The sequence below is a fragment of the Mauremys mutica genome, chromosome 1 (assembly GCF_020497125.1).
Source record: "Mauremys mutica isolate MM-2020 ecotype Southern chromosome 1, ASM2049712v1, whole genome shotgun sequence".
Lineage (NCBI taxonomy): Eukaryota > Metazoa > Chordata > Testudines > Geoemydidae > Mauremys > Mauremys mutica.
The window spans coordinates 325,077,529-325,105,236 of record NC_059072.1 but is presented as its reverse complement, the minus strand read 5'-3'; the positions used below and the strand labels follow the sequence as shown (position 1 = coordinate 325,105,236).

The following is a 27,708-nucleotide window of genomic DNA, read 5'->3' as shown; positions in this document are numbered from 1 at the left end:
AAATAAACCACCCAAAGTAAAATAAGAGTGTTCACACAGGGGTTTGCACCACTTTAAACTTAAATGATTTAAAATTAATGCCTTTAATAAAACCAGTGCAACTCTCGATGTAGACATGGCCTTTGCTATTATTATATGTATTTCCATTCATAAGGGAAACACTGTCATCTGACCTTGGAAAATAGTGGTAGTGTGTTTAGACTGTGGGATTATACAGGAGAATGCTTCCTGAATGTACAAAATATATGAATATCTAAAAATCTTCACTTAGTTAAAATTCTGAATAACTGACTTGGAGGAATAAGTGCACTGTCAATACGGACCCTAAGCAAAATCATGGGGGATAAAATGAGACCAGACTATTGATCACTGTGGTGTCTCTGCTACAGAAATAAGAACATTCACAGGAAAGTAGTACAAGTAGCCAAGAGAGGAAGACATTTCAATCTGGTCATTCTTGAAAATACAGGAAAAGAACCAAAGCTTCTTCTGCACTTCAGATTCTAATATAATAGAATTCTACTTACATTGTCCAAGAAATTTGGCTTAAATCCTCCTTCCTGCTGTCGTCTCAGTTCTTCCTGTTCTCTCTGCCGTAGCATCTCTTCTTCACGACGTCGATGTTCTTCTTCATGTCTAAAATTATTCATAAACTTGTGTAAATTATTTTCATGACCTCTTCATACATGTGTTTCAATAGACTTTTAGGGCTAAAGTGAATGAATTTCAAGTTAATTAAAAAAAACTTCTGATGCTATATAATGATTTAAGCTATAAGAACATTTTTAGTACTAGTCCTCCACTCCACCTTTTGGGCTTTGACATTTCACTGAAGTATTTTGGCACACACCTGGTATATACCTAACAGTATTATAGGTGTGTTCTCGGCTTTCCATGGTCATGATAGTTTAAGCCTGGGTAACTGAGAATTTTTTTTTTTTTTAACAACGCTAAAAACTACAATTTATCAATAACTCCTGCAATTTGTTTTTTTTGCATTCTGGTACATATTTCACTGCAGTAAATTATTTTGAAATGCAAAAATAAGCAATAGGAGCATCAGAAAAGAGTTATTCCAAAGGCATTGGTGAACTCAATTCAAGTAACTAAGTCCCTTCTCCAATTTTATTGAATCTTAGTACATTAATAAAATATCATCCACGTTTGTAAAAATAGATCTTAAAAGAAACTGGCACAAGGAATGTAGAAAACAAACTAATATAATCCTATGCTATTTAGACTGAACACAGCTGACCATAAGAAATAATAAACCCACAGAATTATTAAACATACCACTTTCTAATTGGTGTAAGCCCTCTATTTCATATTCTGTTTATTTTTAAGTACATCTGGGTTGAAACATCATATATTTATAGTCTTCTGCGCCTGCAGAAAAGCATTATTCTTGCATTCTTTAAAAAAAAAAAAACTGCTTGCACTAGATTTCATAATCAGTCCCTATAAACTAGAATACCTACATTAATTCACTAGACCTAAAATATCAGTTACATATTTAGAATGTCCAGCACGCTGCCGGATCAATACCAAATAAAACAAAATACCTCAATTGTATTTGCTTGCGTTTCTGTAGCTCTTGATTTCTAAGTTCTTCCAAACGTCTCAGTTCTTCCTGGCGCCTCATGAGATCTGCAAAAAGTTAGATATTATATAAGACCCTTAATTATTCTATTGACTTCAGTGGTTACAAGTGTTCCATTGTCAACAGTGAAATACACACAGCAAAATGTTCACTACCCACGGTGGATAAAAATCAATGATTTTTAAAAAAGAATAAAAATCAGATTTTTTAAATTTAAAATCGGAATTTTTTGATAAAATACTTTGAGGAAAAACCTATCTAAAGATAGTTTTAATTAAGATATCATCTTTGGGCTATAATGCATCATGGAATAGGGATTATAAATTCTAATTCTATAGTATGAGACAATATATTCATGTAACGTTTAAGAAGTTTTGTAAATGAGTTCCAATAGTTCATGGATTAGGGACCCAATCTTATGGAGTTCCAAGGGTTTCTGTATAGATTATTCAAGTTAATCTTTGTATCTACCCAATGGGACTCAGTGCTCAGACTAGAAGATACCTTCAGAGATGCTTAGTTTTGCAGTTCTCAAACGTGCATTTGTGTGTCCAGAGATAACATGCTTGTTATAAAAAATGTTTTAAAATAAATAAATAATACATAGAGGTGAGAAATAACAGACCTTAACCCTATTCTCCCTCTGCAAATTTGTGTACGCAGAGTAAATCCCTCCCCCTCTCTCTAAAAGTGAAAAGTTTCAAAAAGTTCAATGAATAGAAGATTGTTGGGGGCAGAATAGATCTGGACCAGGAGAAGTCTGGAGATAAATGTGAGAAGGGAGGGACAGGCAGTAGAAACAAAAAGGTGAAACTGTTTGAGCAGCATATTCCAGAAGTCTTGAGGTCTTTCTGAGTGTAGCCTTCACTGATTTGAGATCTACCGTACCATTCTCTCACTATCATGGCAGCAAGCCGTAAGAAAGACCCAGTTTGGGAATAAAAAACATTCAAGAAATATGTTTTCTGATGATGTTTTAAAGAAAGTTACACCAGTGAAGTGGTGGAAGTCACTTAAGCACTTGGATTCAGAGACTGTTGAAGTGATAATCTCACTTTTAATAGCAGTAGCTTCTTCTGCCAGTGCAGAACGAATATTTTCTTCCTTTGGACTAATTCATTCCAAATTGAGAAATCATTTGGGCCCTAAAAAAGCAGGAAAGCTTGTTTTTCTTTTTCCAGATTATGAACAAACAGGAAAATGAAGGTGAAGACGACTGAGTTAGCTGCAGAAGTCAATATTTTAAGTTTCTCATGTTGACCTGGCTGATACAGTAAATATTAAAAAAAAAATTAAATTGAACTATTTTAGTTAAAAGCAATTTTAACAAAAAAACCAGATTTTAAAAAACTTGAATGTTTAACTAAATTCAAAAATTCATATGCTTGTTTTGTTAAAATATCATGTTTGCTGCTGAAGAAAAAAAATCCAGAATACATAACATCGTTGTTTTAGTTAAATAAAACAATTTGAATGTCTGTCTAATGATGTTCTCCTTCTAATTCAGCATGTCAAGAAAATCCTCCAAATATTAATGTTGGATTGGAGATAGTTCACCTCCAATGACTTCCTAAATATCTGCTTCAATTACCTTTGGTAAATGAAATAACCAATCATTCATTTTCTGATATAGCTGTAAAACTAATCTGAAAAGTTTTCAAAATAAATCACTTTAAAAATGTACAGTGTATACCTTCTAAAAATGAAACCTACATCTATCTCTGAATTGTGAAGAATATGTATTGAGGTTATAAAAAACAAGAAGAATGCATTTTTATGTAGAAATCCATGATTAAATCAAGTCTTCCTGACTAGTGATTTAAATTATTTAAATCAACTTGATTTAAATCAAATCCACCCTATCAGAACCATTACAATGATTTAAAACCTGAGATTTTATCTCCCTCACAGTATTCTTTTAGTTCATCATCATGTTCCCCATTAACTACAACTCTGGATACTCTTGTTCATATAAATATGCAGTCCTTTCCTAATACAAAGAAGTTCTTGGTCTCCACAACATCCTGTGGCAATGAATTCCATAGACTAATTACACAGCATGAAAAATCATTCCCTTTTATTGGTTCTGAATTTGCAACTTTCAATTTCACTGAATGTCCCCTCCCTTGCCGCCTTCTTGTGCTATAAAAGAATATAAGCTCTCAATCTACCTTATCTATACCATTAATTAGAGGAAATATGTTGAAAGTGTATAAATTAAACAATCTGCCTTTTCAATACCTCTTCATGTGAGTTTTTCCATGCCCCCAAATCATTCTCAATGCACTTCAGAACTCATTTTAATTCTGCAACATTCGAGATGAGGTGCAGTATTTCAGATGAGGCCTCACCATAAATTTATATAACGACTTATTTTTCTCATATATCCTATTCCGTTTCTCTTTGCTTTTTGACTACAGCTGTACACTAAGCAGAGGTCTTCACTGAGCTGCCAACATGATGCCCAGATCCCTTTCCCAAGTCAATACAGTTAATTTAGAACACTGTAAAGTGTGAGTAGTTAAAATTTTCCTCCCAGCGTGCATTACTTAGCACTTACTAACTTTGAATTTCTTCTGCCATCTTGTTGCCTATTTACCTAGCTTGGTTAAATCCCCATGATGTTCCTCAAAGTCTTCTCTGGACATGAATAACCTAAATAACTTGCAATCTGCACAATGTTACCTCGCTGCTCACCACTCTTCCCAGATTGTTAATATCTTTAATATCAGACTTAACACAGCTCCTTCAAACTCTTGGACATGTACCATATGAGAACTGTTGCCTAAGCATGGAAGGTGGAAGCTGAAACCACAACTCAGGGAGCTTGTTAGAACTCTCAGCAAAGTGCAATAGATAATTTTTTTTTTTTTTTTAAAGAGAGGTGCTTAATGAACTTTTTAAAAAACATCCTCATCAAGCATATCAGCAATCCAAAATTGAGCAAGAACCTGGTAAGACTAAGGTTCAAGTGGATATTCTTACTCCAGTCTGAAAACGAAGGTCCAATAAACTGGAAAGTGGTGATAACATCAGACCTAGGACATCTGAAGACAAAGCTACCAAAACCCATTTGGGGCTTGACTCAGTCTCAGCTGATCTTCCAAACCAGTAGAATCAGACAGACTGTGTAGAAGAATTCCCAATTCCAGATCAAGAAAAAAGAACTCCACCAAAAACCACTGGGGCTTGTTTGACCCAGAAGCAGAATGGGAGATAATGGATGTTAACCTTAGTAGTGAGGTGTGACAAACAGGGTCCATCCACCCCATCGGAAGAATGGGGGATCTGAACCCCAAAGAATAAGTAATCAAATTAAGAGCATCAAGTAAGATCTTTTATGAAAGCTAGTGACATCCTGGTCATGAATATTGTGTGATTTATGTACAGGTATTTGTACAAAGTTATATATATATGTATTGGAAATACGTTCTTAAGATAAAATATCTTAGGAACATATTTCCTAAGATATTTTACCTTAAGAACATATCATACAAGAACTGGATGATCTTGAAAACTGGACTAACAGAAATGGGATGAAATTTAATAGTGCAAAGTGCAAGGTCATACACTTAGAGACTAACAACAAGAATTTTTTTTTTTTTGCTATAAACTGGGGACTTATCAATTGGAAGCGACAAAGAGGAGAAAGACCTGAGTGTATTGGTTGATCACAGGATGACTATGAGCCGCCGATGTGGCTATGAAAAAGAATAATGCAATCCTAAAATGCATCAGGCGGGATATTCCCAGTAGAGACAGGGAAGTGTTAGTACCATTATACAAGGCACTGGTGAAACCTCAGCTGGAATACTCTGTGCAGTCCCATGTTTCTATAAATACATCAAAAGTATAAATACCAGGGAGTAGGAGGAGTTATTTAAGTTAAGTATCAATGTTGACAAAAGAACAAATGGATAGAAATTGGCCATCAACACATTCAGGCTTGAGATTAGATGAAGGTTTCTAACCATCAGAAGGAAGTTCTGGAACAGCCTTCCAAAACGAGCAGTGGGGGGGCAAAAAACCTAACTGGCGTCAAGATTGAGCTTTATAAGTTTATGATGGGGATGGTATGACGAGACTGCCTACAATGGTATATAGCCGATTTGTGACTTCTAGTAGTAAATATCCCCAATGACCAGTCATGGGACACTAGATGGGAAGGGCTCTGAGTTACTACAGAGAATTTTTTCTGGGAGTCTGGCTGTTGAGTCTTGCCAAAATGCTCAGGATCCAACTGACTCCCATATTTGAGGTCAGGAAGGGATTTTCCCCCAGGTCAGACTGGCAGAGACCCTGGGTGGTTGGTTTTTTTGCCCTACTCTGTCACATGGAGCATGGGTCACGTGCAAGTTTAAACTAGTAAAAGGGTAGATTCTCAGTAACTTAAATCATGATTTGTAGACTTCAGTAACTCAGACAGGTTATGAGCCTTATTAAAGGAGTGGGTGGGTGGCCTGCAACATACAGGAGATCAGACTAGGTGATCATTTTAAAGAATCCTTATTGAGGTTGCAGGAACAAACCATCCTGATGTGCAGAAAAAATAGTAAATATGGCAGGCGACCAGCTTGGCTTAACAGTGAAATCCTTGCTGATCTTAAACAAGAGGTGGAAGTGGAAGACTGGACAGGGGAGGAGTATAAAAATATTGCTCAGGCTGCAGGAGTGAAATCAGGAAGGCCAAATCATACTTGGAGTTGCAGCTAGCAAGAGATGTTAAGAGTAATAAGAAGGGTTTCTTCAGGTACGTTAGCAACAAGAAGAAAGTCAAGGAAAGTGTGGACCCCTTACTGAATGAGGGAGGCAGCTTAGTGACAGAGGATGTGGAAAAAGCTAATGTACTCAATGCTTTTTTTGCCCCTGTCTTCACAAACAAGGTCAGTTCCCAGACTACTGCACTGGGCAGCACAGCATGGGGAGGAGGTGACCAGCCCTCTGTGGAGAAAGAAGTGGTTCAGGACTATTTAGAAAAGCTTGACGAGCACAAGTCCATAGGGCCGCATGCGCTGCATCCGAGGGTGAGAAAGAAGTTGACGGATGTGATTGCAGAGCCATTTGCCATTATCTTTGAAAACTCATGGCGATCAGGGGAGGTCCTGGTTGACTGGAAAAAGGCTAATGTAGTGCCCATCTTTAAAAAAAGGAAGAAGGATAATCCAGGGAACTACAGGCCAGTCAGCCTCACCTCATTCCCTGGAAACATCATGGAGCAGGTCCTCAAGGAATCAATTCTGAAGCACTTAGAGGAGAGGAAAGTGATCAGGAACAGTCAGCATGGATTCACCAAGGGCAAATCATGCCTGACTAACCTAACTGCCTTCTATGACGAGATAACTGGCTCTGTGGATGAGGGGAAAGCAGTGGACGTGTTATTCGTTGACTTTAGCAAAGCTTTTGATACGGTTTCCTACATTATTCTTGCCAGCAAGTTAAAGAAGTATGGGCTGGATGAATGGACTATAAGGTGGATAGAAAGCTGACTAGATCGTCGGGCTCAATGGGTACTGATCAATGGCTCCATGTCTAGATGGCAGCTGGTATCAAGCGGAGTGCCCCAAGGGTTGATCCTGGGGCCGGTTTTGTTCAATATCTTTATTAATGATCTAGAGGATGGTGTGGACTGCACCCTCAGCAAGTTTGCAGATGACACTAAACTGGGAGGACTGGTAGATATGCTGGAGGGTAGGGATAGGATACAGAGGAACCTAGACAAATTAGAGGATTGGGCCAAAAGAAATCTGATGAGGTTCAACAAGGACAAGTGCAGAGTCCTGCTACAGAATAGGGACCAAATGGCTAGGCAGCAGTTCTGCAGAAAAGGACCTAGGGGTTGCAGTGGACGAGAAGCTGGATATGAGTCGACAGTGTGCCCTTGTTGCCAAGAAGGCTAATGGCATTTTGGGCTGTATAAATAGTGGCATTGCCAGCAGATCGAGAGATGTGATCATTCCCCTCTAGTTGACATTAGTGAGGCCTCATCTGGAGTACTGTGTCCAGTTTGGGGCCCCACACTACAAGAAGAATGTGGAAAAATTGGAAAGAGTCCAGCGGAGGGCAACAAAAATGATTGGAGGCTGGAGCACATGACTTATGAGGAGAGGCTGAGGGAACTGGGATTGTTTAGTCTGCAGAAGAGAAGAATGAGGGGGGATTTGATAGCTGCTTTCAACTACCTGAAAGGGAGTTCCAAAGAGGATGGATCTAGATTGTTCTCAGTGGTACCTGATGACAGATCAAGGAGTAATGGTCTCAAGTTGCAGTGGGGGAGGTTTAGGTTGGATATTAGGAAAAACTTTTTCACTAGGAGGGTGGTGAAGCACTGGAATGGGTTACCTAGGGAGGTGGTGGAATCTCTTTCCTTAGAGGTTTTTAAGGCCAGGCTTGACAAAGCCCTGGCTGGGATGATTTAGTTGGGAATTAGTCCTGCTTTGAGCAGGGGGTTGGACTAGATGACCTCTTGAGGTCCCTTCCAACCCTGATATTCTATGATTCTATGATCATGGTGGTCCCTTCTGGCCGTAATGTCAATGAAATATGTTGTGGAGAGAGTTGATAAACCAGCCTGCCTTAGACAAAGGAATGTGGATTTGCCTGTCTGGGTCAAGCTTTGTAAGCCAGAGGACAATGAAAATACATTTACAGATAAGGTAAGCAAAGCAATTAAGCTAGCAAGCTTCACACCAGGGGACAGAGTCTTCACCGCCAGGAAGTCTTCTTGGCTCTTGAGGTAGACACAATGGACTCTGGATAATATAAGCAGAGCAAAAAAACACTTTAGTTATCCAGCACTTAGGGGACAAAGGGGACAGTACCCTTTGAAACTGCAAATGTTGGATCCTCTTGGCTGAAGGGCAGAAAATGCTGGTAACTTGATGTGAGAAATCTGCTTAGGCAAAGATTGAAACTTGCTAACATTAAGTTTTAGTCACAAGACGTTGCATTCTGTTTTGTTTGTAACTATACCTGTCTCTTTTATTCTTGTTTAGTATCACTTAAATCTCTGTTCCTTGTTAATAAACTTTTTCTTAGTTTTATTACAAACTATCTCAGTGCTGTTATATTGAAGTAAGTGTGAGTCTTCATAAAACCTAACAGGCTGATCTGTACACTCTCTCTTTGGAGGCAGCGAACTTAATTTCTGTTAGTGGGATTGGACACTGCAAGGAGACTTCTCTGGGGAACTGGGGTTCACTGATTATCTTCAAGGAAAGATTTAGTCTAGGAGAGCCTTATGGAGTTTGCTGGCAAGGCAGTCAATGCTAGTGTGTCAGAGATCTGACACACAGCTTAGCAGCAGCAAAGCTCTCACTTACTAAAGGCAGTGGGGTAACACAGTGGCTTACACTTCTTGGTGTCCTAAGCAGAACATCACATAAGGAGACCTACAGGGGACTTCTTCCCCTTGTGTAACAGATAACGCCAGATTAAGGCCTAAGTGAGACATTTGCCATTGTATCAACTCTTACTTATAACAGCAGATAAAAATATTAAACAAAAAATGTGATTTTTAAGCTGCTGTGTCTCTTTAAAACACTCTTTAAAAGCAAACTTTTAAAAAATAACCAAATCGGAAGTTTTAGCTCCAAAGGAACTATTTATATAAAAAGTGACCTATTTAACTTACCCACTTTTCAAAGCATTTGTCTGTAAAGTCACTTGGGAAATACCTTTAGTCTACCTCAGCCATGAAAGTCTTAGATGTTAAAAAAAAAAAAAAAAAAAGGAATAACCAAATCTATAGAAAAATCACAAGAAAATCTTGTTCTTTGAAGAGGAGGAAAATTATATTGTCATGGAATGATTACTTGTTAAAACTAAACATGAAGAAAAAGACACACAATTGTGATAGAGGGGACAGATTCGTTGCCTAGGCTTAAGGTTTGAAACACCTACACGCTCTGAAACCTTGGAGGTTCAAATCTCTTAAGTGTTGACACAGACCGTCAGACAATCCAGGTAAACAGAGACTAACACTGCATGATGCTCAGTGTAGTGGTCTTTTGGATAAGAACTTGAAAATCCAGCTATCATCTCCACAATGTGGATATCAGAAGATCCCACAACACTTTTTGTAGGGCTTACCCAGATGCACTTGGCCAGTTTCCCCTACTTCCACTGTTGTGCATTGTGCTGGTGGCCTGCCACTATCCAACAGGTTTCAGTGTTGTACGTGTCTGGTTTGTTAAAAGGTTTTGGATCCTTTATAATGAAAGACACTATTGTGTTATTTATTCAGAAGTCTGACAATCCTTCCAACTGTGCAGAAAAAAATAAACTAAAAATCAAGGTGAGGATGGAATACTCCTTGAATCATACATGCACTAGCCTCCTAAGTTGAGCATCAAAACAAAAGGCTTTCAGCTATTAAAACTATAAAATTATCTCCCTCAACACTCTTATCTGTATAAGAAATGGAAAACAAAAGAGCAGTGCCAGTCACACAATTTCTCTATACACCGTGTGCTAAATTAACTTATTTTAGCCCAGGATCACAATCAACATTAATAAACTCAAAAACCCTTCCTACTGAATTTGTGAAGCTACCCAGCCTCTCCACACACAGCATTTAGATGTACGTGGAGTTAGAAACCAAGAATATGGCCATGGTCACCAGCAAAGCTCACTTTTCTTAATTTGTAGACGTCTGTTTTATGTCTGATTATATTGTACTCTGAAAGTAAAAGATGAGTAGACTTGATTTTGGTTCAAATGAAAAACTGTTTCCAAACTCTAAGTATTTTCTTAAAAAGCCAATAAATATTTAGTCTAACAAAATCTCAAACATTTACATGTGTCACACACAACTGAGATTTATCACTCAACATGTTATGCAAAGGAACCTTTTTTGAGAAACAGGTTCTTTTTATAGTAGGCGGAGTATCTGATTTTTACCTTGCCTCATCAGCATTAACTGATGTTCATGTCTAGCTGCTTCCATTTCTGCCTCTAGTTTCTCTTTGGCTTCTCTAATATTCCTGTCAACCTGTTCTCGCTGCTGCTTTTCCATCTCATCAAGAGCCTTCCATCGTGAAGCATACTCAAATTCAAATGTTCCAGGTTGAGCAAAACGTGGAGGCTGCTCCCTTTCCCTAATAAAAATGTACACAGTTAAAATGTACAGAAATATGTATTTATAAACCAGCTGCAGTAACAAAATATATTTCTAAACAAACATTCTGGTTCAATTTTTAATCAAGTAGCCAAATTCTGTAATTATAAAATATTAGCTCATTTTCAGAACTCAGTCCCAAAACTTTATGTAGGACTCTGCAGTAAGATTACTCTGCATGACCAGAGAAATAGTCCATATCAAGCCCCCTTTAAATTTATTCCTTTTTAAGGAAGACTTGTTTTGCATTATATTGAAAATTTCTGATGCTTTAGCCGAAGACTATGCAACTAAACTAATAATTATCAGGCTGCTAAGAAAGTGGCTTATAAACATGATTTTTTTTTTAACACCAATGTTTGAAAAATTGTCAAGGCTTGCTATATTAAAATATTACTCAAAGACTTCAAACACTAAAGCTCATCAAAATTTTAGTTCACAATATCCTTTTCAAATGCTTGTGTTATTGTAATAATTCATTAAAGAGCAATGAACCAAAATATTTATCTCACACATTATTTTAAAAATAAATCGTTCTATTTTAGCTTGTCATCTGAGTAAGCATTTTGGCTCCAGCAATCAGGATTTCTTGCGGACAGTCTCAAATTTCAACAGTAAAAGTTCTAAATTAAAAGAACTTTGGTTTCTCCTTACACTCAAGACTCTCAGTTTACTTTATTGCACTGATCACCGCTGTATTTCCTGCAGGGACTTATGTACAGAGTCAATGGGACTGCTCAGAGTAAAAATAAACATGTGCACAAATCTTTTCAGGATCAGGGACTGAGTGCCTATTATCTGAGTTTGCACTTTGTAATCAGGAAAGCCTAGCATCTAATCTCAGAAAGTTTAACAATTGTATGTATATTTAAAAACAAAAAAAAATCTGATTATACAAACAGCACTCTCCCATCCTCACTCCACACATCAAGATAAAATTTAATAAACTTTTGTTCACCAAGCTAACCTAATAATGTTTAATGAAATCGGAATCTAAATCCAACTTACTTATGATACTGTTGTGTTTTTTGCATTAATTTCTCTGGTAGCCCATCTTCATCATCAAATTGTTCCATAGGTTCTACAACAACAGGTCGCGGTGTTCTGAAAGAAATATTGAACGTTTTGTGTGTTAATATTTTTATTAATTAATTAAATTGAGGAAATCTACATTGAAACAAGTTACATTTTGTAATATTGTTGGAAAACATTCTAAAAAATGACTTCTTAGAGTTAGCTACAACTCCTTCATGTTTAATGAAATTTTTAAAAAAGCAATTGTCTGAGGGAATACAAAAAATAGTTGGCTTATGTGTAAGACAAATTTAATCTAGAAAACACTACTGCCCTTCTCCTGATGGAAAATAAATTGAGCAATTTAAAGAATGTATAAAAAACTAAAAATTACTGTTTACAGTTACCCGCACAATTAAAAATAGAATTGATAAGTACAGTGGAGTCGCATCATACATGCTTTTAACTTACGCAAATTCAACTACACGCGTGCAATGAGTGTATGCCCCGGAGTGAGCGTGAGATGGGAGACGTAAATCTGCTGTTGCCTCAGTCGGTCTCAGTTCCTGCGTGCCTCTCATAGTGTGAGCATCTCGTCACGCTGAGTGTGATTCTAATGTTTAAAGATACGTATTTTTCATACAACATGGCCCCTAAATGCAAGCCAACTACTTCATCTGGTGCTCAACTGAAGAAATGGCGATCTGTTCCAACGCTAGAGGAAAAACTGGCTGTGTTGGACTTATTGAGAGACGGTATGTCGGTCTCCAACGTGACGCGTAAATATGGCTGCAACAAATCTAGCATCTGTGCCATCAAGATTCGAGAGAGAGAGAGAGATTCGTCAAGCCATGGCATCAAGTGCTTCAATAACTGCTACGGTGACGAGCCAGGTGCATGATAAGACTTTAGTGAAGACTGAAAAGGCATTAAACTTATGGCTGGAAGACATGAACCATAAACGTGCGCCTATCAATGGCAACACGTTGCGAGAAAAGGCTCTTAAGCCTCTATACGCTGTTCAAACCTCCTGCCGAAGAGGGATAGCCTTCCGATGAGAAGGAATTCAAAGCCAGCCAAGGTTGGCTTAACAGTTTTAGGAACCGCTTCAACCTCAAAAACGTGCAGACTACTGGTGAAGCTGCACCTGTCGATGAAGAGGCAGCAGAAGCCTATCCCGAACAATTAAAGAAAATCATAGAAGAAAAGGGCTATCTTCTGGAACAAGTTTTTAATGCTGACGAGACTGGGCTCTTCTGGAAAAAAATGTCCAAACACACTTACATTTCTAAATCAGAAAGACAAGCCCCTGGCTTCAAAGCAGGTAGAGATCATGTGACTGTTGTTTTTTGGCAATGCGGCTGGGCATTTAATAAAGCTGGGCTTGCTCTACAGGGCTGCAAATCCCTGTGCCCTAAAAGGCAAGAACAAAAATCTCCTGCCTGTGTTCTGGCAATCAAATAAAAAGTCTTGGGTATTATTTCTGGATTGGTTCCACAAGTGTTTCATTCCAGAGGTCAAGTGGTACCTCGAAGAGAAAGGACTTGACTTTAAAGTATTGCTGATCGTAGACCATGCTCCTGGACACCCTGAGGCACTCCGGTTTGTGCATAACAACGCTGAAGTCGTCTTTCTCCCCCACAATACCACCTCCATCCTCCCAACCTCTCGACCAAGGCATGATTCGCTGTTTCAAGGCCACGTACAGGAGGCTTACATTCTCACGGATACATAACACTATGGATGCTGATCCCAATCTTAATGTGATGGAGTGCTGGAAGTCCTTCAACATTGCTGATTGCATCACTTGTATTAAACAGGCAATGGATGCAATCAAGCCTGAAAAAGTCAATGCATGTTGGCGAAACCTATGGAAAGAATGTGTGAATAATTTTAAAGTGTTTCTCCGACCATTGACAAAGAAGTGAAACGCATTGTTCAGGTGGCCAGGCAAGTGGGTGGCAATGGCTTCATCAACATCCTTGAGAAAGAAACGGAAGAATTCATTGAGAGCCCGAGAGAAACACTGACTAACAAAGAGTTAGAGGAACTGATAAAATCATCTACAGATGACGACGACGAACAGGAAGAGCCAGCCAGTTGGAATTTTCATAAATTTGCTGAAGTGTTCCAAGCAGCGAAACACTTGAATGATTTAATTTCTGGCCTCTATGGAACAAAGCCTCAAAATCACATGTAGTATTATGGACGATATGAGAAATGTTTGAGCAGCTCAAGAGACAACAGCGACAGTTGCTGATCACCATGTTTTTCAAGAAAAAACAACCAGCAGCAGATGGGCCTGGCCCATTGTCTCTTGGATTGACATCAAGCCCTGACAGCCCTCCAATAGTGTCACGGTCGTCGTAGACTAGCAAGAATATCCAGGATGAATGGTGAGTGGTTAGATTTATTGTTCTCCTTTTTTAGTCTTTCATTCTTCCATCTCTCTCTCTCTTTTACGTAATTAAAAATACAGTATTATAAAATTATATTTTGCATATATACTCTTTATATACTGTGCATTACTGTATATATTATACATATTACTGTACAGGGTTGCATACTGTACACAAAATCATGCATACTGTACTTTATGGGAAATTTAAGGGATTTTCAAGGGTAATTTTGATTATATGTGATTTTCACCTTACGCGCTGACTTTAGAACCTAACCCCCAAGTAAGATGTGACGCCACTGTAGACATCAGAGTTCCCATTACAATTAGAATATAATTTCATCATAACTGATTTTTTAAATGTCCTGTTCTGTAAAGTGCCATATTCTTAGAAATCAACATCTTCCCTTCATGAGCTATACCTCTATAGCATGCACAGCAGAGTATCAAACACAAACAAGCAATGAATTATAGAGACTTGCTTTTGTGGGAAAGCCAATTCCATTACTTTCCCAATATCATCAGTTCTATACTTTTGAATATTGTTATTTTACATAGAGCAGAGGGGCTTCAAATAATGAAAAAAACTTACAGGACTGCACAATACTATTCAAAGTGATATGATGGCATAGCCATTACAACATAGTGCATGCTCATGTTCAACTTATGAAGAGAATCAAACGTTAATGGAAGAAAGAACTCATTTAATGAAAAAAGAATAAATTAAACCATGAGTCCCTGATTCTGTCACCCTTACTCAAATTAAGTAGCACCTTGCTTCATGAGCAAGCCTATTGATTTCAATGGAAATAGTTGCAGAGCAAGATATCAACACAAGGGTGGCAGAATCTGGCCCTCAATGGTCTGAAAAGCTCCCTGATTATTAAGGGCATTCAACACATAATACAAGTGTTTTTCAATACAATTGCATAAACCAAATCAGGATGGGTGAAAAAATGTGAAAAATCTCATCTCATTATGTAAATCTTCACAAAGAACCCCAAAAGCTACATAAATTAGAGTGTAACAAATGGTTTCATTGTATGATAGTTTTCTGGAATACTAAAACCGGTAATGTAAAGTTCTGGTGGCCACACTGTTCTTTCCAAGGCGCTTCTTCTTTCCCTATCCTACATCTTTGTAGCACAGCAGTTTGCACAAAAGTATATTTACAAAACAGTTGCATGATTCCATTATCAGTCACATCCTGTAATGAGTGCCATATGTAATATGCCTGCAACACAATGTAGCAGCCACAATGGGGACCTACTAAATATGCCTGTAATTTAGTCTATTAGGGAATATTTCAGATTTTTAATTCAGGCCAAAATCATGTGTTTTTATTCACTCAAACATTATGACACTCACCCAAATGAGAAAAGTTACACAATACATTTTTCCTGAGCAGTTGCAATTTCAACCATACTCAGCAAAGCAGCATGAAACTGCTGCTAGCAAATGCATGTAGGCAACCAGTCACAACAACACTGATAATCCTCTGCCATTATGGCAATGTGTGGAAAGGCGGAATTACAAAAGTATGATGGAAGATATTAAAAAAAGGTGATGAGGTGCTATTAATAATAGCAAGACCTGAAATATTTACCTGCCCACAGTTAGTAGGAAGCAATACAGTGGCAAACATAACCTTGAAAATATGAACAGATGCAGAGTCATGTTCCTCCTAAGTCTGCAAATAGAATACTTCAATGCTTCTGCTTTTGCCAAGATACCACGAAGTAAACAATTAGAGTCTTGTCAGTTTTCACTACTGTTACTGGAAACTTCATGGTCAGGAGTGAAACCAAAAAGAATCTAAATACCTTTGGAGAATTCTGAACAGCTATGGAGAAAGTAAAAGTTACTAGCAAATAATTAAAGACTCTACAAAGAAAATAATAACATCTACCCATGAAAATACTGTATTTACATATAATCAAATAAACCTTATGGCTGTAGATATTCATAACTAGCTTGTTTTCAGAGAAAAATTGTTGAGCAAACTAAGCTTGGTGTGAATACTCAAAATGACCTTCCAGCTGACATTTATTTCACAACAAATCTGGTGTCCCAGTTCTGAGAAAACAATAAAAGGTATGGCCATGCTTGTGGTTGCAGTTTTCTATACATTATAAAAACACTCACCCATAAATCTGACCAGAAAAAAACCAAAACCCTTTAACTTACGTTGTTAGTAAGAATGCCCCGTCACTGCATCTCTCTAGAGCCTTCCTTGCCGGAGGTTTTGCTGCAAACTCTACAAAACCTTTTCCTGTAGCTCTGCCACGGTCATCTACTACAACAACAGCCCTCTCCACTGGACCAAATTGAGAAAAAGCTTGTTCCAGAAGCTCATTGGAAACCACAGGTGAAAGATTCTTGACTGTTAAGGCAGCTCCGTGTGTAGCAAATCGAATTCGAAGTGGTCTACTCTTCAAAATAGTACCATCAAGTTCTGTCTTTGCTATTTCAGCCAGTGTTCTAGATTCCTTTCCAAGAGGGAAAAACAAACAACATTTTATATGCATCCATTCTATACTTTCCTCAAGGATATTGAGTCAATTTATTAGTTTTCAGCTATTTTACCATTATGTAAAACTTTTTTTAAAAAATTATGAGCATATTAAAATTAGGGGGGGGGGGTTGCTCAACTTTCAAAATATCCTCTTCCCAAAGCAAGAATATTTCAGATTCCATTTGTTCAATGATTTCAGCAATCTGCATTTGTTTTTCCATATAATTCGTTCTAATAATATGTCATAAGAACATAAGAATGACCGTACTGGGTCAGACCAAAGGTCCATCTAGCCAAGTATCCCAGTGGCCAATGCCAGGTGCCCCAGAGGGAATGAACCCAACAGGTAACGATCAAGTGATCTCTCTCCTGCCATCCATCTCCACCCTCTGACAAACAGATGCTAGGGACACCATTCCTTACCCCATCCTAGCTAACAGCCATTAATGGACAACCTCCATGAATGTATCCAGTTCTTTTAAACGCTGTTATAGTCCTAGCCTTCACAACCTCCTCAGGCAAGGAGTTCCACAAGTTGACTGTGCGCTGTGTGAAGAACTTCTTTTTATTTGTTTTAAACCTGCTGCCTATTAATTTCATTTCGTGGCCCCTAGTTCTTGTATTATGGGAACAAGTAAATAACTTTTCCTTATTTACTTTCTCTACATCACTCATGATTTTATATGCCTCTATCATATCCACACTTATTCTCCTCTTTTCCAAGCTGAAAAGTCCTAGCCTCTTTAATCTCTCCTCATATGGTACGTGTTCCAAACCCCTAATCATCTTAGTTGCCCTTCTCTGAACCTTTTCTAGTGCCAGCATATCTTTTTTGAGATGAGGAGACCACATCTGTACGCAGTATTCCAGATGTGGGAGTACCATCGATTAATACAAGGACAATAAGATACTCTCCATCTTATTTTCTATCCTCTTTTTAATGATTCCTAACATCCTGTTTGCTTTTTTGACCGCCACTGCACATTGCATGGACATCTTCAGAGAATGATCCACGATGACTCCAAGATCTTTTTCCTGATTCATTGTAGCTAAATCAGCCCCCCATCATATTGTATGTATAGTTGGGGTTATTTTTTCCAATGTGCATTACTTTACATTTATCCACATTAAATTTCATTTGCCATTTTGTTGCCCAATCACTTAGTTTTGTGAGATCTTTTTGAAGTTCTTCACAGTCTGCTTTGGTCTTAACTATCTTGAGCAGTTTAGTATCATCTGCTAACTTTGCCACCTCACTTTTTACCCCTTTCTCCAGATCATTTATGAGTAAATTGAACAGGATTGGTCCTAGGACTGACCCTTGGGGGACACCACTTGTTACCCCTCTCCATTCTGAGAATTTACTATTTATTCCTACCCTTTGTTCCGTCTTTTAACCAGTTCTCAGTCCATGAAAGGACCTTCCCTCTTATCCCATGACAACTTAATTTACGTAAAAGCCTTTGGTGAGGGACCTTGTCAAAGGCTTTCTGGACATCTAAGTACACTATGTCCACTGGATCCCCCTTGTCCACATGTTTGCTGACCCCTTCAAAGAACTCTAATAGATTAGTAAGACACGGTTTCCCTTTACAGAAACCATGTTGACTTTTGCCCAACAATTTATGTTCTTCTACGTGGCTGACAATTTTATTCTTTACTATTGTTTCAACTAATTTGCCCGGTACTGATGTTAGACTTACCGGTCTGTAATTGCTAGGATCACCTCTAGAGCCTTTTTTAAATACACCTCTACCCTGATATAACGCTGTCCTTGGGAGCCAAAAAAAATCTTGTATCAGAGGGGTAGCCGTGTTAGTCTGGTTCTGTAGAAGCAGCAAAGAATCCTGTGGCACCTTATAGACTAACAGACGTTTTGCAGCATGAGCTTTCGTGGGTGAATACCCACTTCTTCGGATGCAAGTCGAAAAAAAATCTTACCGCGTTATAGATAAAACCGTGTTACGTCGAACTCGCTTTAATCTGCTGGAGCACGCAGCCCCGCCCCCCCGGGAGTTATGCTTTACCGTGTTATATCCGAATTCGTGTTATATTGGGTCACGTTATACCGGGGTAGACGTGTACTGGCGTTACATTAGCTATCTTCCAGTCATTGGGTACAGAAGCCGATTTAAAGGACAGATTACAAAACATAGTTAATAGTTCCGCAACTTCACATTTGAGTTCTTTCAGAACTCTTGGGTGAATGCCATCTGGTCCTGTGACTGTTACATTTATCAATTAATTCCAAAATCTCCTCTAGTGACACCTCAATCTGTGTCATACTTTAAATCCATGAGTTTTGCTTGCATGTGTTACAGGATGATTCCCCTAACATATTCCTACTGCAGAAAAGTATGCAACTCTTTATATGGACAGTCAAAGTGAGTTCAGAACTTTCACACAACTTTTTTTCCATAGGGATATATATATTATTTTCATTTCTGCCTGTGATTGGGGGGGAGTGTTTCCCTCATTCACTCTTTGACAGAAATTTTTGAATTTGTAGGGAATTTTTTTTACCACCATTCTTTTTATCCACTATCACTTTTGATTGAACTGATTGCCGAAATAAAGTCAAATACAATCTACATCCCAGAAGCAAAGAGTTTTGTTTTCTCTAGGGATTTTCATTATGCCTGTTGTATTTATTACTCTTCACTTGTTTTTGTGTCTTTTGCATCTATCTAACCCAAGTGCCAGTCTTCTTTGATGTTGCCCTCCCATTTTTATCCTGAAGTTTTTGCTTTAACTTCTTTCACCTATACCCCAAGTTATTGTACTAAAGGAATCATTCCTCAAGCCAAGGAAAGTGGGATACAGCTTTCTCCTTCTCTACAACCTCTGAAAAATTGTTCAGATGGCCAAAAAGGCTGCAAGAGTGTGACATGAGATGCTCCATTCCTTAATCCTCTCAGCTACTATTAGCAAAGGGACTGTATTCTATCCCAGGTATATATTAAAGAAAAAAAGCCTATGTATAGCAACATGTTTTTAAAATACAAGTGTTTAGACATTAGAAAAATCAATGGCAAAGTTACAATTTAAAACAAATCTAAAATATTGGAAATTATGGAAACTGACAATTTAAGTATCCCAAAAAATCTTAACTCTGCCTTTCTATGCCCATCACCCTGTGCATTCTCTATTTACAACAGATTTGGCTATGAAAAGCATCCCAGCACAGCAAGCATGTTAAAACTAACATGTCAAAACCTATGGCAAATAACCTAGTTTTGACTGCCACCATTTTTTCATAAGATACCAGAAACCAGATTCTCAGAAATGATGAGCACATATCATGCTAAAACCAGGTTTCTTAAAGTGGAGCCCATTAAGTGGGGCATGCAAAAACATCAAACTTGCTTTGATCCACTCGACTGCGCAGCCCCACATGCGCCCCCCCCCCAGCACTGCTTTACCACGTTATATCAGGCCACGTTATATGGAGGTAGAGGTGTACTAGTAACTTTTGAAAATGTAGGCCCTTTTCAAAAGGATCTCAAGGAAACAACAATTTTATCTAACAACAATGTATTTCACTAAAATGCAAATGGTATAACTCTGTATAGTATACCTCTGAAATTGATGCTCATGCTTTCATGAATGGAAGCATACAGCAAATAATGCTACCAGGCTCAGACTGTGCATATTTGGCTTTCAAAGAACTAAAGAACAAAAGGAGTGGGAGAAGTATCCAGAGTCTGCTCCTTAAAGTATAATAAAACATTAATTCATGCTACATCATAAACATGAAAAATACAATTAGTCACACAAAGAAACTTCTGGAAATAATGCAATGCAAGGATGGGCCAACCATCTCAACCCAACTTAACATGCTTTCTTACTCAAAGAAGCATTTTCCATTTTCTACTACTGAAAATTAAAAGGTATCAGGTTATCCGTGTAGAACAAGTGGGACTGGTGGGTGGGACGTGAAGGCAGCTGGACAAGCAGGTGGACAGGCAGCAGTGTGCACTACTGGGGATAGAAATGGAGACGATAAGGCAGGTGAGCAATCAGTGTATGGAAGCGGGACCATGGCAAGGTATGGAAGAAAGAACTGTAGCAGGCGGAGGAGCAAGAGAAGGGAAGCAATAAGGCTGGTGGCAGTGACACTAGCACTGATTGTACTGACAAGGGAAAGGAGACGAGGCTGCAGGGAAACATCTGTCCCACTCCGCCCCCAACACGCACACAGAGGCCGGGGGGGACGGGGGGAGACGACACAAGCACTGTCTCACTCCCCCACACACACACGGTGTCAGGGGGGTGTAGGTTAGGCGACTGTAGGGGCGAGGTCCGTCCCAGTCCGTGTCCCCCCCAAAATGCCTGTGCGGGATGCAAATACCGAGACAAGACCTGCCCCACTGCCCCCCACACGATGCCTCTACCGGAGGGGGGAGGCCTGCCCGACTCCCTCGCAGACGCGTACGGGGGAAGAGGTCCTTACCAGGCGGATGAAGCCGAAGCCGCGGTCGCGGTTGATAAAGACCTCGCTGGGCTCCCCGTAGCGCTCGAAGAGGCGCTTGAAGTCCTCCTCGGTGATGTCGGTGGGCAGGTTCCCCACGAAGAGACGGCAGCGCTGCGTGTAGCTCTTTTCGCCGGGCTTCAGGAAGCTCTTGATGTCGATGGTGAACCCGACCTCCTGCTCCTCGTCGCCAGCCTCTTTGACCTGCGCCAGCGCCATGGCCCCTACCTCGTTGTCCGGCTCCAGGCCCCGCATCCCCTTCAGGCCGCCGCCCCCCACCATGCCGAGCGGGGCCGCCGGGGAGCTGTTCTCGATCCGCACTTGTTTCAAGTTCCGGCTGTTCGCTGCCATGTTTCGTCTTCCCTCGGTCTCTGTCGCGCTCTCAGGGGGGTCACGGAGCCGCACTTAGCCGCCGCAGCCACGGATCCGACCACCAGCGAGCGAATTCAAAATGGCGGCGGCGCCAACCCCAACGAGTTAACGTCTCTGAGGAAAGCCCCTCCCTCCAACTGCCCAGCCGTTGCGCCTGCGCAGTGACTCCCACCGGCGGGAGGAAGGGGGCGTGGAAGCTGGGACTAGTCGGGGACTGTGTGGGCTGGAGCGCGCGCGCCCTGGCGTACGACAATGGGGTGGGGCAGGTTTGCTTGTGTCCCGGAATGCCCCGTTCGCTGTGCTGGGAGGCTGGGACATTCATGCCATGGCGCTTTTCAGAAGAGCAGGGGGTTGTCCAGGCTTTTAAATCCCTGCCGCACCCTTCTTGGCAGCCTCCCCTACCGAAGCGGCTGTGGTTTAGTGGATCTCTCTCTACAGCGAGTGAAGCAGTTTTGGGTCCTTCATCGTAAAGCTACGTTATAGCTAAAGGCCTGAAAAAGTCTGGGGTTTCATTATAGTAGTTACTGCCCTGAAGTGCTTACTCACTTAGACCATAATCCTGCAGACACACGTGCAGAACACTAGCAGTACTCCCCTAATTTGCATGTGTATATTTGGCGGATTAGGCCCTTGAAATAAACAACATTCAAAACAAATAAGCAGGGGGTAAGGAGAGATGGGATGCATGACTGCTACTTAAGCACGTTTTCACACAAGCAGTTTATTTGTTCTTAATTTTGAGACAAGGTTCTGCTGAACTAGATAGAGATCTGTGCTGTATTCCCAATTTGTATAACCCATCACTTTGTAATCAGTAATAAGGATTGTGAAAGGCACAGAATTATTAACACTGGTTAGTAAAACAGGTGAGTCTAGATTAGAATCTGTGGTTGCCTAGAGCTAGGTCTTAATACATTATATATTCCTCCTGTACCTAGGCCAAAATGTATAGGGATAGGGAAAAGCTGCAGCAGGTTGAAGAGGATAATGACCATCATCATGCATTTTTGTCTGTCCCATCTGAAGCTTTGGCTCTGATTGGAAAATACTGAAGTAACAGGGAGCTGCATGTGCCATGTTAATGGCATGTTTTGGGATTTTGGTGTATTTCCAAATATAGCCTGTGCTGTGTGAGACAAAGACAGGCAGTGGCAATTGTCAAAACCTTGGAAAAATCTGAATGGATTTTCATGAGGCCAATAAAGAGCCTTTCTCAGAACTATCTCCCTGCCAAAGTTCAAAGTAAAACTGCAAACAATGGAGGTGTTAGAACTCTTTTTTAAAAAGTTGCAATAATTCTTCATTGTAGACAGTGTTGTGGGTCACTTCAAATGAAACCTCAGCTATTCAGAGGATTACAAGAGAATATCATTACAGTGCCATCTGGTGACTAAACCCAGGATTGTCTCAAGAATTTTAATCAAATCAAGTGAAAAGAAAAAATGGGAAACCTAGAATAAATTGTCTATCCTTTGTGGTCTTAGAGAAATAAGATGGCAAGGACTTCTAATTTAAAAAGTATTAATGGGCTTCCTTTCTCTGTTCAATTTACTACTAAGCATAATTATACAACGTAAGGCTGCTGGGTCTAAATGGAGAGAGTAATCTAAACATACCACGTTTACAAGATGCTCCATCAAATCTAACCAAACATAGTTGGCCTGCAAATAAATGTTGTACTATGTCATTAGAATTTGGAAAAAGTGAGGGGAAAAGCCAATGTCTGAATATATCTTCACTTTTACTCCTATAGGGAAAGCTGATCTGAGGGCTTGGCTACACTTACAAGTTGCAGCGCTGGTGGAGGCTTTCCAGCGCTGCAATTACACCCCGTCCACACTTGCAGGGCACAACCAGCGCTGCAACTCCCTGGCTGCAGCGCTGGCTGAAAACCCATCCCGGCAGGGGTATAAGGAGTGCAGCGCTGGTGATCCAGCACTGCTCAGCAGGTGTGGACACTCACCAGCCCTTTAAGTGTCCTCCAGGGAATAAGGAGTTATCCCAGAATTCCTGTTCAGCCACTCTGCTCATCAGTTTGCACTCTACTGCTCTTGCCTCAGGTGACCCGCCCTTTAAATGCCCCGGGGAATTTTAAAAATCTCCTTCCTGTTTGCTGCAGCCAGGTGTGTGTGGAGTGCAATCAGTTAATCTTTCCAGGTGACCATGCCTCCACGTGGCAAACGAGCCCCAGCATGGAGCAATGGCGAGCTGATGGACCTCATCAGTGTTTGGGGGGAGGAATCTGTGCAGGCACAGCTGCGCTCCGGCCGTAGGAATTACGATATCTTTGAGCAGATATCAAGGGCCATGCTGGATAGGGGCCATGATCAGGACGCACTACAATGCAGGGTGAAAGTTAAAGAGCTGCGGAGTGCCTATTACAAAGCCCGCGAGGGGAATCGCCGATCCGGAGCTGCCCCCACGACCTGCCGTTTTTACAGGGAGATGGACGAGATACTTGGGGGTGACCCCACTGCCAATCCCAGGATAACGATGGACACTTCTGAGCAGGCTGGGGGACAGGAGGAGGCGGCGGAGGCGGCGGCGGCGGCGGCGGCGGCGGCGGCGGGGGGGGGAGGAAACCGCAAGTGAAGCTACTGGGATGGGGGAAGACACCCCAAAGTGGGCATGCAGCCAGGAGCTCTTCTCAAGCCAGGAGGAAAGTACCCAATCGCAGCAGCCAGCAGTTGCAGAAGGACAAGCAGAGGAGCGGGTTAACGGTAAGCGGCTTTTATTTTCTGGGTGGAAATGTTTCTGGAGAGGAAGGGGGGTTATGGCTGCATGCATGCCAGCCTCTAGATGTGGAATAGCCCGTTGATGTGGTCTATCACGTCGCGGTAATCTGCTTCAGTTATCTCAGCAAAAGTTTCATCCAGAGCGTGGGCAATATGCCTGCGCAGGTTTATAGGCAGAGCCACTGTGTCCCTTGTCCCAGTGACGGTGACGCGTCCGCGCCACTGTGCTGCCAGTGGTGGGGGGACCATTTCTGAACACAGGCAAGCCGCGTAGGGTCCCGGGCGGAATCCACATTGCTCTAAAAGAGCCTCCCGCTGTTCCCTAGTGACTCGCAGCAAGGAGACATCTTCCAGGATTAACTCCTGTGAAAAATGTTGGGAGACTCTTTAGTGAAGAGATAGGGAGATAAGATCACCCCTGCAGCTGCATCTTCACTCAACCCCTCTAGCACTCCAGATTACCCGAAGCAACCAGCTCCCCTCTATCACTCAAGCCCCACTTCTCCCTCTATAAGCACCCCTCACTCACCATTTCGTGGCTTCTGTTGTGTTATGCGTTTGGGAAAAGAATGCTAAAGTGAGAACTCCCTCAGTGTAACAATTCATGTCTGGAGATAGTGAATACAATGCTGCCCGTGTTAAATGTTGTCATTTCTGTGTTTCTACAGTGACCTTGACTACTGGACTGCCCAGATGTTCAACATCACAGAGGCTTCAAAATTTGAGAAAAAATCCCCGAAAGAGCAAAGAGGACATGCTGAAAACTGTTCTTCATCACTCTGCTCGAGAGAGTAAAGAATTGAAGGAGTGGAGAGAGAAGGAGAGCAGGATCCGCAAGAGAAATGCAGTGGCCAAGAGGAAAAGCACGGAGCGGCTGCTAAGCATCCTGTCGCGCCAAGCGGACTCTATAGAGTCACTCGTTGCCATGCAAGCAGAGCACTACCGTGCTACTCCCCCACCCCCCCACCCCCGTCCCAAAGCTTTTTGCCTTGTGCCCCAATGTCAGCTCAAACCGCCTTTCCCCAGCATTCAGGTTCTTACCACCACCAGCTGCCTCCAACACCTGTACGTTCACCAACCAGCCCTGATACCTACCACCACCCTTACCCTCTGCACTCAACCCCCATCACCATGCAGTATATGCACCCTGAAGTGCAGGATTCATTAAACAGCACTCCAGACAGGACATATGCAAACTTGTGACTGTACAGTTCACCAACCCACACCCCTGCCCTCTTGTGTTCATGAAATGTTGTGTGTCTGTCTGTCTGTCAAGGAAGTTTTTTTCTTTTCAATAAAACAATTCTTGGCTTTGAAAACAGTCTTTATTATAGCAGATAGTTAAAGATAACTTAGCCCAGTAAAGAAAGAGGCACTGCAAATTATATTATTATTAGGGATAATAGAATAACAGTGTAAGCAGTGCAATTCACTCCCATGCAAGGCAGCAAACATTACTGTTGGCTTTCAGCCTCAAATTCTTCCCTCAAGGCATCCCTAATCCTTGTAGCCCTGTGCTGGGCCTCTCTATTAGCCCTGCTCTCTGGCTGTGCATATTCAGCCTCCAGGACTTGAACCTCGGTGGTCCATGCCTGACTGAATGTTTCACCCTTCCCTTCACAAATATTATGGAGGGTACAGCAAGCGCATATAACCGCGGGGATGCTGCTTTCCCCCAAGTCTAGCTTCCCATACAGACATCTCCAGCGGGCTTTTAAACGCCCAAAAGCACACTCCACAGTCATTCTGCACCGGCTCAGCCTGTAGTTGAACCGGTCCTTGCTCCTGTCAAGCTTCCCTGTATAGGGTTTCATGAGCCAAGGCAGTAACGGGTACGCGGGGTCTCCAAGGATCACAGTGGGCATTTCGATATCCCCTACTGTGATCTTCCTGTCTGGGAAAAAAGTCCCTGCCTGCATCTTCCTGAACAGGCCACTGTTCCGAAAGATGCGTGCATCATGCACCTTTCCAGGCCAGCCTGTGTAAATGTCAATGAAACGCCCGTGGTGATCCACAAGCGCCTGGAGAACCATAGAGAAATACCCCTTACGATTAACGTACTCTGATGCCAGGTGGGGGGGGGGGCCAGAATAGGAATATGCGTCCCATCTATCGCCCCTCCACAGTTAGGGAAACCCATTTGTGCAAAGCCATCCACAATGTCCTGCACGCTCCCCAGAGTCACGGTCTTTCTTAGCAGGATGCGATTAATTGCCTTGCAAACTTGCATCAAAACGATTCCCACGGTCGACTTTCCCACACCAAACTGGTTCCCGACCGACCGGTAGCTGTCTGGAGTTGCCAGCTTCCAGATTGCAATAGCCACCCGCTTTTCCACCGTCAGGGCAGCTCTCAATCTTGTGTCCTTGCGCCGCAGAGTGGGGGCGAGCTCAGCACACAGTCCCATGAAAGTGGCTTTTCTCATACGAAAGTTCTGCAGCCACTGCTCGTCATCCCAGACTTCCATGACGATGTGATCCCACCACTCAGTGCTTGTTTCCCGAGCCCAAAAGCGGCGTTCAACGGTGCTGAGCATTTCTGTGAATGCCACAAGCACTTTGGTGTCACACGCGGCAGGAGAATCGATATCGATATCATCGTCAGACTCCTCACTGTCACTTTGGAGCTGAAGGAATAGCTCGACTGCCAAACGTGTTGTGCTGGCGACACTCATCAGCACAGTCCTCAGCAGCTCGGGCTCCATTTGCCACAGAAATCGCGATTCACACAGAGAGTAAAACAGAAAGACACTCACAATGGCGCCAAACGCTGCCGGAAAGAGTGAATGCTGGGATGTGAAGCGATGCACCACGGGGCGCTGGCAAACAGGAAGCGGAATGACCCGCACACTTCCTTCCCCTTCCCACAATACTCAGCACCAAAATGGGACGAGGTGCTCTGTGGGATAGCTGCCCACAATGCACCTCTCAATACAGCGCTGGAAAGTGCTGCAAGTGTGGCCACACTGCAGCGCTGGTAGCTGTCAGTGTGGCCACACTCCAGCGCTGGCCCTACACAGCTGCATGACTAGCGCTGTAACTCCCAGCGCTGCAACTTGTAAGTGTAGCCAAGCCCTGAGTGTGTGTTGTGGTGTGATTCAGACTAAGTAAGTCTTTAAAGAAAATGAGAACAGCAGCACTCAATCTTAAAAAAAAATGTTACCTCTTTTTGGCATCCCCTTCTAATTTTCTCCCTTTTTTCCTGGTTCTTTCAAGAAGCAGCTCCACCCCTTCTGATGATATCATAAATAACTCCAGCAGCAGTCAATTGTTCAGACTTAAAGGGGTTCAATCAATTCTTTGAACAGTGGATTTGTTTAGTGTTGATATCTATCTAAGGACCAGGAAGAAAAGGAAAAAATTAAATGGCAAAGACTGGGGTAAAGAAGGTAAAATACAAGCAGATTTAAAAAGAAAGACTAAGATTTGTTTACAGTATAACACCTAGGAGTTGCCCCATTGGATCAGACCCAGGATCCATCTACTCCA

At 41.4% G+C, this 27,708-nt stretch overlaps 1 protein-coding gene across 3 annotated transcripts in view; it reads right to left on the bottom strand.

Moving 5' to 3' along the window:
* Positions 1 to 21,932, bottom strand: part of PSPC1 (paraspeckle component 1) — a 107,162-nt gene extending 85,230 nt beyond the window's left edge. For 2 of the 3 annotated variants that reach the window (XR_006579665.1, XR_006579659.1), the window contains exons 1-6: positions 21,096 to 21,932; positions 16,315 to 16,616; positions 11,724 to 11,819; positions 10,499 to 10,695; positions 1,563 to 1,647; positions 528 to 636 (exon numbers count right to left, since the gene is read on the bottom strand). Coding sequence is in view for 1 of the 3 variants with exons in the window: in XM_045017940.1 (XP_044873875.1) it covers positions 528 to 636; positions 1,563 to 1,647; positions 10,499 to 10,695; positions 11,724 to 11,819; positions 16,315 to 16,616; positions 21,096 to 21,464 (1,158 nt within the window). In the remaining 2 variants the exon portion in view is untranslated. The remainder of the gene's footprint in view (positions 1 to 527; positions 637 to 1,562; positions 1,648 to 10,498; positions 10,696 to 11,723; positions 11,820 to 16,314; positions 16,617 to 21,095) is intronic. The other variant, XM_045017940.1, reaches the window with a different exon arrangement.
* Positions 21,933 to 27,708: the final 5,776 nt, after the last annotated feature.